At 42.7% G+C, this 11,832-nt stretch overlaps 1 protein-coding gene across 3 annotated transcripts in view; it reads right to left on the bottom strand.

The window, feature by feature from the left end:
• DOCK4 (dedicator of cytokinesis 4) overlaps nt 1-11,832 on the bottom strand; it is a 431,767-nt gene that overhangs the window by 218,516 nt on the left and 201,419 nt on the right. For all 3 annotated transcript variants that reach the window (XM_059396554.1, XM_059396556.1, XM_059396555.1), the window contains exons 6-7: nt 9,696-9,844; nt 4,221-4,305 (exon numbers count right to left, since the gene is read on the bottom strand). In XM_059396554.1, the coding sequence (XP_059252537.1) occupies nt 4,221-4,305; nt 9,696-9,844 (234 nt within the window). The remainder of the gene's footprint in view (nt 1-4,220; nt 4,306-9,695; nt 9,845-11,832) is intronic.

The following is an 11,832-nucleotide window of genomic DNA, read 5'->3' as shown; positions in this document are numbered from 1 at the left end:
TTGTGATGACTTGTTTATCTCCTGGTAACTCACTACTATGGGGAACGGCTAAAAATATCTCTGTGAAAATATTATTACAAAAACAAAATTAAAAAGGCATGTTCACACTTTAAGGGCTATAATTTGGTGGTTATAACAAACAGACAAAAATCCATCTGTGAAATGAATTATGCTTACAAAGGCACCTACCAGCCACTCTAAATGTGCTTATTGTTTAACTAAACCTTTGATTTGGAAAAGAAAGAGATTCATTCCAAAGATTTATTGAAGGGATATAAATATTTAATCCTCATATAATGTATCAATTACTGGGTAGATTGCCTATATCATGGTTTTTCAGCTTCAGAACTACTGATAATTTGGGCTGGATATTTCCTTGTTGTGAGGGCTTTCCTGGGTTTTGTACAATGTCCAGCAGCTTTCTCTGGCTTCTATGCATCAGACCCAGAAGCACCTCTCCCCACCTCCATCCACCCACCCCCCAATTGTGACAACCAAAAATGTCTCCAGACATGGTCAAATGTCCCCTGCTCTCTGTTTGAGAATCTCTGGTCCACCCACTAAGGATCATAAAGCAGTTAGCTAACGTGATCTTATAAAACCAAGAAAGGTTTATAAAAAGATACTCTGTGTGCACAGATAAACAGAGAATCTAGCTAAGGCTCTCTTTATTTACAGAAGGATTGGGATCTGGCCTTTGGCAGAAAACCAAATGTTCCAAGTGGACATATGTTAACACTGTGAGGTTTAGCACATTTTACTGCTTAGATGAACATAATTAGGTGAGAAAGATCTGCTAACAAGGCTATCCAAAACCTAAAGCAAGACTGTTTTTCTTCTTTTAAAGATGCAGTATGGATTTAGCAAGATACAAACGTCTGTGTTTCAAATAGGACATGGAGAAGACATATTAAAAAAAACAACAACAGGGACGCCTGGGTGGCTCAGTTGGTTAAGCAGCTGCCTTCGGTTCAGGTCATGATCCCAGCATCCTGGGATCGAGTCCCACATCGGGCTCCTTGCTCGGCAGGGAGTCTGCTTCTCCCTCTGCCTCTGCCTGCCATTCTGTCTGCCTGTGTTCACGCTCTCTCTCTCTCTGACAAATAAATTAAAAAAAAAAAAAAAAAAGAAAAACAACAACAACAACAAGTGCCAACAATCAATTAAACATCCCCTACCGGGGCACGCATGCCATGGCCCTTGAACTGTAAGTGACGACAAACACCAAAAAAACGACGCTGACGATGACGACCGGCAAGGCATTGGCGGTGGTTCCTGTGAACTTCACCGGTGAAGTCACTATAGTCAGTCACTTCTATGCTGCCCAGAGAAAAAGAGCAGCGCGATGGACAATCTGATTACTGCTCGGCCAGGACATAAACAGGAACCGGAAGCTGCCTTGCCAAGAACAGGTTCTTCTGCAGCTTATAATAATTTGGGTTTTCCTTGGGCTGCTGTCTTTGCTTTACCAACAGTAAAATATGACCACTACTAGGAGAAACTAAATTTTCAAGGAAAATCACAAATGAACACCTTGGGTGAGGATTTGAGCTCTAAAAATGAAAAACACCCTGGCCTGGAAGTCCGTGCTCATGAGTGGGAGTCCCCTGCCCCAGGGACAGCCACCCGGATGGGACCCCAGAATCGTATCAACATAGCACTCCCAGCGGTCATCACTAACCAATCGGAATGTTGAAAAAGATGGAATCAATTTGCCATCCAATATAAGACATCAGGTCAGAAGAACAAAGATAAAATCACACACATACAAAACCAAACTAGGAAAACTAAAATCTACTTGTGTCAGACACTGTTAGTTGCTTATCGAGTATATGCCATCCCTTAACTAAATACGGGATGTGACTATGTTCTTGCCAAAGAAATGTAACTGCAAATATTGTGTGGAATTTCTAGCCCAGCCCTTTCAAGCCTTTCTCCTTCCTACTGCTGGAAAGCAGATGTAATGGCCAGAGCTCTTGCAGCTGTACTGAACTTGGAAGTATCCTTAACGATGGAAGCCATGGACTGTCTGGCAGAAAAATAAAAAGTCTGTATCACTTTTGACACCATGAAACCAGACACAGGCCCAGAACCTCCTGCCTCCTGGCCTGCGAAAGAAATAAATTTCTATCATGTCTAAGCTTCTACTATTTATTTCACTCAACACAGGCAGATCTAATCTTAAGATCTGGCGTGTAAGGTATCAATTATTCTTGCCACTTGCCTCTCTAATAAGGATGAAATAAAGGTGAGCAAGGAATGTAAATCGACTGAACGCTTAGGTGCGCTGCAAACACTAACTGTCAAGGAAAGGTCACTTACAGGCATTTCTTATTTAATCTTCCTAACAAACATGCTAAGAATTATTTCCTTACTTAACAGGGGAAGAAACAGAATCTCTGAGAGACTAAGTGATAAGCTCAAGACCACACGCCTGAGAAAAGGGAATTGAAATCCAGTTTTTTGGATCTACACCCATGGTCTTTTCATAAGACCATGTTGACCTCAAAAACACTGAGTGATGACTTATGAAGTACAAAGCACTGTACGAGATTATCTTGGGGATGACAGAGGAAGTATAAAACACTGCCTACCCTGAAGAAACTTCCAGTCGCGTGATTTAAAAAAGTAAGAGACAAATTTGATGCTCAGTCCCTTAAAGAAAACAACTGCAACAAAGACACTCCACTGGAGGACAGGGCTCACAAATAAATTACCCAGATTTTACTTGTTATACAAGCAAAGAATGAGGGGTAACTTGAACTTGAGATGCTCTTACTTTGTTTCCTTCCTCTTTCTCTCCCTCCCTCCAACTGACATTTAACTGTGGTTTCTGCTTAGCACTGATGCCACAAAGGTGTGCCTCATGAAACATTTCTTCTTTTTTTTTTTTTCCTCATGAAACATTTCTCTCAAGAAGCTCAATGTGAAGGAAATTCTCTACAGAAGGCAGAATTAATTCCAACTGACATAATAAGGTGCAGATAAATAATCTGAGCAGAGAGCAGTGATGAAGGAAAAAACTGAAAGTGGTAGAACTGCTTTCTAAAACTCAGACATCAGCTCTGATGGGCCGACCGGTGATTTCCCCACATTTCTCAGACCCAGATCATCTCAGGTCAAGATTATCCCCACTATTCTATGAAGACTACTGTACACTTGGGAAGCTATCCAAAAGAGGCAGGGTCTTCCAGAAATGAGTCTACTATTTACCATAGGTGCTGTTCCTTTCAACATTATAGTAAGATGCATGGGAAACCATACTGAAGTAAAATTACACTGGCATCATGGCTTTTGAAAGCCCTTACCAGCCATAATCTTTGATTTGGGGTTTTAAAAGAGCTTAGTTAGATATCAGGAAATTAGGTAATTTTTACACAAGTATTAAGAATAAAAGGCTAGGGGCGCCTGGGAGGCTCAGTTGGTTAGGTGTCTGCCTTTGGCTCAGGTCATGATCCCAAGATCTTGGGATTGAGCCCTGCATCAGGCTCTCTGCTCAGTGGGAAGCCTGCTTCTCCCTCTCCCTCTGTCTGTTGCTCCCCCTACTTGTGCTCTCTGTCAAATAAATAAAATCTTAAAAAAACTAAAACCAAAACCAAAGGATATAAGGCTAAATACAAGGCAGACCGGACCAGATTTAACTTACCACGTACCTAGGAAAAACTCAAGTGATAGGTGATGAGCAATATGATCAAACATCTTAGAATCATTCACAGACTTCAGAACTGAGGATGGATTAGGGGCTAGAAGGGGTGGGGTAAGATCAGCAGTTGCAGACAATGGAGGAGACACTTTTGATGGATTTTGCATATGGTGGTAATGGGGGCAGGGAGTGGGGGCAACATTTGGGGGAAGAATAAGTGGATATCATTAGCCTCGGCACTGTACTGGAAAACAACAGATAAATATATAGGATTTGTGGGCATATCACTAAACTAACAAAATATACAAAGATGTGCAAAAGAACTTAGAACTTCTTTGGATTTACTTCCTAATATCTAAGACTTGAGAGCTCAGTAGTGCCCATCATATGATTCTGGAACAGGTGAAGTGCCCCAGTTTTTTACCTGGGGCATGGTCACCTCAGCTCTCAATTCTCTTGACTTGCTCCAAATTAAACTTGGAACATCCTATTCTTATAAAATCAATCAAGTATGAAGAATGCCATGGAAACCACAAAATTAGCAGTGAGGCTGTAAGCCAAGGTTCCATGTACCTACCAGTCGGTAGAGCTCAGTAATGCTGATGTCCTCTGGATCCACCATTGCATACTCTTTCCTGGGCACCAAATCCAGTCCCAGTTGTCTAGAAAACACAGAAAAAAAATGGGGGGAAAAGTCAATTCTATAGAATATATTAAAGAAGAGCATTTTTACTGTGTCATCTCGAAATCAGATATGTCTCCCATCATCCTTCATTCACTCCTGTCTTCTGACTTCTACTAACTGGCTACCACATTTGGAGAAGCCAACATAACCAGGCTGGACATGCGGCATAACTTTAGAAAGGTGACAAAGGCAGGTCAATCGAGGGGATGGGCAGGTCCTGAGCCCCTGCCACTGGAAGCCCCAAGAACCATCACCACAGAAACTCTTCCATGTTAGACCGGGGCAGAAACAAGAGCGGGACATACTTTTGTTCTAGAAATCAAGAGTTGAGAAAGAGGGAAGTCTGGCCTTTAGGATTTGACCTTACAATACATAGCTAGTTACATCCAAAGCAAACACATTTCTTTCTTTTTTTTTTTTTTTTTTAATAAACATGTATTTTTATCCCCAGGGGTACAGGTCTGTGAATCGCCAGGTTTACACACTTCACAGCACTCACCAAAGCACATACCCTCCCCAATGTCCATAACCCCACCCTGCCTTCTCCTAACCCCCCTCCCCCCAGCAACCCTCAGTTTGTTTTGTGAGATTAAGAGTCACTTATGGCAGACACATTTCTAATGTGACTCTCTGGCAACATGTGTAGTCCTCAGTTACAGAAAGTTCTGGGGTCGGTCATTTGAAGAAACTCAGGAAAGGCAGGGGACAGAAGTTAAAGCAGTACAGTTTTAGGCCTGGGGTAGTAAAATGGTTTAATCTCTCAGGTCAGATGGACACAGCTGACATGTGGCTTACTGTACTAAGAACTGTTCTAAGGTTATACATCTAGCCTCAGTGAGAGCAAGTGTGGTGGCTGATTTGTGAGGTCCTACCACAGATGGAGGAAAATCAGTGTAACTGCCACTTCGCCTCTAGGGACCTTGGTGACATCCTCCTCTCCAGGGTGCCTGCTTGACTACAATGATATCTATGTTGTATCATTTATCTCCTGAAGCTTCCACGACCATCCCAAAAATGTCACGATGTCTCTGTGATGCCCTGTAGATCAAGGCCAAGATACTGTTTCTCTCCCAGACTCTCCTCAGTTATCCCACTCCATGTCTCACTGTAATTCTCTGATGATAATTTTTTCTGTGTCCCTTTCACATCGTCTTCTAACACGGAAGCCTTCTGCCATGGCATTTCCAGTTATAAAACCACAGCTTTCTCCCTTGTGTATTTAAAAAAAAAAATCCTGAAATCCCATACCTTACCCCAAACTTCATTAGAGGTTTTGTAAATAGAACTCATTAATTTGGCACTTACTTCAAGCTGACCCAGCCACCTTGAGGGACAGTTGTTCTTATAATGGCAGTAGTTGTCTTTGATGTGAAAAAGCTTAATTTTCTTCAATTATGTTTCTCTTTGAGAAACATACAAATCACACTCCCATTCTCTAATTTTTCTTGAACTTTCAAATCACATACAGCATTGTGATTTGTTCTCAAAGTACCCATATCTCCCTATTATGGATTAAATGTGTTCCTTTATATGGAAGCCCAATATAGCCAACACCATTATGATTATATTTGAAGACAGGGACCATAATAAGGTAATACAGGTTACATGAGGTCATAAGGGTCGGGCCCTAATCCAATAGAACTGGTGTTCTTATAAGAGGAAGCAGAGACCCCAGAGATTTCTCTATCTCCACATAAGCACAGAGGAAAGGTCATGTGAGGACACAGCAAGAAGGCAGCTGTTTTCAAGCCAGCAAGACGGCCCTCACCAAATTTGAATCTGCTGGTACCTTGATCATAGATGTCCAGCCTCCAGAACTGTGAGAAAATACATGTGTTGTTCAAGCCACCCACTCTATGATATTTTGTTATGGCAGCCCTAGCAGACTAATACATCCCCCCTTGGTCTACCTTACCAGGGATTCTGATAGGGTCTATTCCCCATTCTCTGCCCCCTCCCAAGAGAGAACCACTGCACTCCAATATAAGACATCATTTGACACCAGGACGGTATTGCTGAGGAAAGATTATCTAGCAAAGGAAAGAGGATATATAACTACACATGAATCATGGCACCAACCTTACCCACAGCTCCTTCTTTGAGAAGCTGTCCTATCCTGGGTGTCATGAGGAATTGCTGAGGCAGTCTAGTCATCTGATATCTCCCCTACCCCAGGCACACATGACTGGCTTAACAGATAGACACCTGACCTAAGGACAAATAATCCAGGGACTGGCCAATAGCTTATGAGTGGCTGGTAGAAAACCTCAGTCTAGACAGGAATAGTAGATTTTGGCTTTCAATGAGATTCCTTCTTTGAGAATTTGGACCTGGAAAGTCAGAGCATCAGCCATATGGCACGAGGAAGAAAAGATATTCGAAGGACAACTGGTGTCCATCACTGGAGAATGAGAAAACTCCAACTCTAGCTGCAAAGGCTTTGGAGCAGGTGTGAAGTCCAGAAACCTCCTGGTCCTGGGGTCCCAGGAACCTTTAACTTGCAAGTCTTTCTCTCCTAAAGCTGTAATTGTTCAGTTTCTGCTGGCTTCCTGGGTCCTAGCTGTATGAAGAGAGCTTCCTCTGTTTTTATTTTGTTTTGTTCATTCCTAGGTATATCCTTAGGATACCTCTCCCAGTGTTTGAGATTTTCCTAGCTCACAGAACAGGATCCGGGCAGTGTTTTAATATCAGGAAGAAGAAATGAGGTAAAAGGAGAAAGGAGTAAATGCTCAGGATATGGGAGACCAGAGCAGGGAAGGGAGGGGCACACTCTTTATCATTTCAGTCACTGGAAAGAAAGAAAGAATGGATTCTCCCTCCTGTATGATCTTAGTGAGAAAAGTCAAAGGACAACACAGGACTCTATGGAGAACAGAAACAGGTATCATTATTTTAACTCTGTGTGACACTTCCAGGTGTGGATACTTCTTTTCATGGCTCTGTTAAGGAACAAAAGGAAATAGCTCCTCCTCCACTTCCTCCCAAGCTTCCCACATGCAGAGGGCTTCTCTTTACCACTGGTTACATGGTCTCATGATACACAACATGAGATTGAACATTCTTAATTTATGGTCATCCAGAGATCTACATGCTGACAGATAATTTTGCAGAAAAATCTGATCTAGTTTAATCTAGATAATTTAATTATCTAGAGATAATTCTCTTGCATTATCTGAATTTGTTTTTCTTTTAGCACTACTCAATAAGACAACTGATTTAATACTTACAAGAAGCCAGTAAACGCACAATCTGTGTGCTGTAAGTTGTTTTTAAGTTAAGTGGTCAAAGAAAACAGAATGAGACCTTAGAAAATTCATGAATTTGAGGATGAGCTATATAAATTATATTGTTCATTTTCATGCATCAATGTTTTCCCAACTTACCATAAATTAGCCACAGAACTGCCCAAAGTAAAGCTAGAATTTACATGAGTCAAAACGGAGTCATGATTCAGTCATAATTAATGTTTTTCTCTCTGTCATCATCTCCTTCCTAAAACTGAAAAAGTATCTTTCTGCCTGCTCTATATTTCTATGCTATTTTTGATAAGCTACTTCATCCAACTTTCTTCCTATTTACAAACTCATCTTTAAAGAAGGTCCAGCATAATGACTAAGAGCCAATATAAGTCAGTGAAAACTCAAAATATTTTTTTTCAAAATGAAAAAGAAACACAGGATAGACAGCATGAGTCCCTTTCAAACAGCCTTGAAATTACCCCCACCCACTCTGCCTCATCTCACATAGCAAGACGGGAGGCTCGGTGCAAATGGCCGCCATGTTTTCTTCCCCAGGAAATGCTGTGTGTTTGGACTCATACAGTCCTGGAGCAGAAACGGCCCACAGACCTTCTCTAGTTCAACGTACTCCTTCCACAGGTGAGAAAAGTGAAGTCAAGAAGGGCTCAGGAATTCGCCTCATGTCTCAAAAAGCAGCATTCCTAGTCTAATGTCCTGTTGCCATTCCCCACCTACGGTTGTTTTTTGTTTTTTTTAATCCCCCACGGAATCAATCTTGTAAAGGTAAATAACTTGGGGCTATCATACTGCTCATCTGTAAAAGATGAATGGCACATCTTACTCAACAAAATAGCCCAAGTACTCAAGGTGAGCATGAGGCTTAAAGTAGGTCCATGTGCTCATAACTGTAGTCATCTCATCTCAGAGGAATCAAAACTGGCTTCTGAGAGAGCAACTTCCTGCAGTCAGAAGAAGCTGCACTCTAGCTTCAAATCGATTTTTCCAGATTCAATAAGAGGTGAATTCATCTGTGTTGTATGTCCTGCCATTTCCCCCTTTTCTGCTGGCTTTTCTTTTATTCTGTACCCCTAAGATCCTTTGAAGGTCCAATTAGCCAATGGGGACTGAGAAGGGAAAGGAAGGGAGGACAAGACCATGACACTGAGAGACCTTCTGACTTCTTGCAACAAGCCCAGGATCATAGCCAAAGTGTATTCTAATTTCTCACCCACATATTAGCATTAATACTTAGTACAATATCAGCCCTGATCAGAGCTTTAAATGATGAGATTAACTGAAGTGTTTGGAGGTTATTTTAGATTAGTCATAGTTTTATTTAAGAATAAATCTTGGTCTACTTTTTACTGAGTTCTCCAAAGCAGCTCCTCAAAGGGGCCAATATCTACACACAGGCGGATTCAAGGGCAATAATCAATTCCCCCATGGTGCACCTGTTTTAAGACTTAATAGGCAGGGACGCCTGGGTGGCTCAGTTGGTTAAGCAGCTGCCTTCAGCTCAGGTCGTGATCCCAGCATCCTGGGATCGAGTCCCACATCGGGCTCCTTGCTCTGCAGGGAGCCTGCTTCTCCCTCTGACTCTGCCTTCCACTCTGTCTGCCTGTGCTCGCTCTCGCTCGCTCTCTCTCTGACAAATAAATAAATAAAATCTTTAAAAAAAAAAAAAAAAGACTTAATAGGCAGTGTTAACATCAGCGTCTGTCTCCCTCCAGATTAGTCTGGTGACATATTACCACAATACGGAAGGGGTATATATTAAAAGCAAATACACATGCCAAACCTAAAGCTTATTTTTAAATAAGACCTATTTAGAAGAAGCCTTATCCGGTTGATCCCTGTAAATATTTCATATTCTACAAGAACGTGCACACTGTCGACCTCACAGGCCACTAGAGAACAAACAACATCCTGGTGCCCTCCCCAGCCTGAGGGGATCCAGTTCTCAGCTCCATCGATGACCGTCTTCCCTAAGTCCCCACAAGGAGAAAACTGAAAAAACCCCATATGGTGTTTTCGGTGTTATTACCACACAGTGACTCACACCTATGTGACATCTGTCACCAGAGACACCCCGGCCCCCACCACCACCACCATGGGGGACGGTACTCACTCATTGCCCCAGTCCAGGCGGGCGGTAATGTGACGCTTCACATCCTTCATCCGGTCGTGGGTCAGATGGCCCACCAGCACCTGCCGGCGCAGATCCAGGATTTCATTCATGATGTGCCACAGCCGATGGAAGAGATCGCCTTCATTTCTCTGGGAAGTACCCAAACATGGAAGCGGTGGTCAGTCCCCAGAGTGAGCGGGGAGGGGGGACAAGTCCAGCTCAGCCTCCATGTGCTTGCCACTCGGTGGGCAGATTCTCTGTGAACGGGTGGGTCCCTCTCCCCTCACACTCGAATACGCCCGCTGCGCTCTACACTCTCAGCCAGGTGCACGACCAGGTGCTGTCCAAGAATCCAACTTCCCTTTCCAGGAGTCCTCACCACACCTCCACGCCCGGAGCACTGCCCCTCCTCCACCTCCAACCCTCCTTTCTTTAGCTCCATCCACATTCTGCTGTCCTTCAAGGCTCCACCCGAATCCACCTCTGTCAGGAACCTTCCGGTGATAACTCTTACTCACATTCTTTTCTCTCTTCTCTCAACAGTGGCTGCATACAATAAAGCCCGCTTCAACAGAAAACACTATGATATTCTTATTATTTCTTACATGCTGGTCTTCCTGCTTTACTGTATTTCCCATCACAAGCTGGCTCTACACAGAGAACTCTCAAACCCATTCACTGCTATTATCTGGTCACTATTCAGACGTCTATGAACAAACACTGTTTTCTTTCTTACTTGTTAAATATTCATGTAGATTCAATACTCTCCTGGGAAATTTGTCAAGCAAGGCGACTTAACATAAGGAAGATGGGTGAAACTCCCAGCTTCAAACGCTGCTTTTGCTACTTATTTGTTTTAAAGCCTTGGTGAGTGAGTTCTGTCATCTGTGAAACAGACAGTCCTACCTTCCTATACAGCTGTTTTGTGGCCTGGAGATAATGTTGGTGAAGGGAGGTCAGCACAGTGATGAAGAACACAGACTTGGGAGCCTGGCTGTGCAATCTGCATTCCAAGTTTGCCATTTACTCGCTGATAAACCTTTGGCAACTTATTAACCTCTTCGTGTGTATTTTCTTATCTATAGAATGGATATTATAATAACTACCTGATTGGGTCACTGTCAAGATTGATAAGTTAATACACCAAAACTGTTAGAATAATGCCCGACCTAGAATAAATACCACCCAAGTGTTGGCAGTTACTAATACTGTTACTGCCGTGGGGTTGGTCCAGGACAAGCCTTCTGCTAACGTTGTCTCTTTACCCAAAGCTGGCCTGTATCTCTTACCTAGAGACATGGAGGGCAAAACTATTTCTAAGTATCTACCCTTCATCTTTCTTTCTTTCTTTCTTTCTTTTTTTTTAAATTTTATTTATTTATTTGACACAGAGAGAGAGATCACAAGTAGGCAAGGAAGCAGTCAGAGAGAGAGAGGAGGAAGCAGACTCCCAGCGGAGCAGAAAGCCCGATGCAGGGCTGGATCCCAGGACCCTGGGATCATGACCTGAGCCGAAGGCAGAGGCTTAACCCACTGAGCCACCCAGGCACCCCAGCCCTTCCTCTTTCTTAACAAGAAGCTATACTTTTACTTTCTACTAAAATATTAGTAGAGGACATGAACAGTGGTATAAAAGGATTGAGATTTATCATACATCTGAAGCCCTCTGCAGTGAGAAACTGCCAGAAATAGCAGAAGTTCTGTGGGATGGGAAAAGATGCTCGGTCAGAACACATTTTTTTTTTTTTTTTTTACATTTAAAAAAGTCATAACATGTCTTCTACTTTATCAAGACTTGGTGACTTGGAGTGTTTTAATGTACTGTGCGGGTAAGACAAATGTGCTGGCTGAACAGCAAAGCTTTCTCCATGACACTATCCCTGGTCCTCTGAGATAAAAATAATTGTGCTCTCGACATTTAAAGCTCTCTACTATGCTTGTTCTACTATTACCTCTCACTCTTTACTCATGTTATACGCTCCCATACAAGTCACGACAGGCACACTGTAATGCAATACTCTGGTAATTCACGGCTCAGAGTCCATGGTCTCCACTGGGTGTGATCCTCCAACCACAGATGCTGGGTCTCCCTCGGGTAGGCCCAGCAGCTGGAGAAGAATGGGATCCTTGATTTATG

Source organism: Mustela nigripes, chromosome 4, assembly GCF_022355385.1.
Source record: "Mustela nigripes isolate SB6536 chromosome 4, MUSNIG.SB6536, whole genome shotgun sequence".
NCBI classification, from domain to species: Eukaryota; Metazoa; Chordata; class Mammalia; order Carnivora; family Mustelidae; genus Mustela; species Mustela nigripes.
This window is presented reverse-complemented; position numbering and strand designations above follow the sequence as displayed.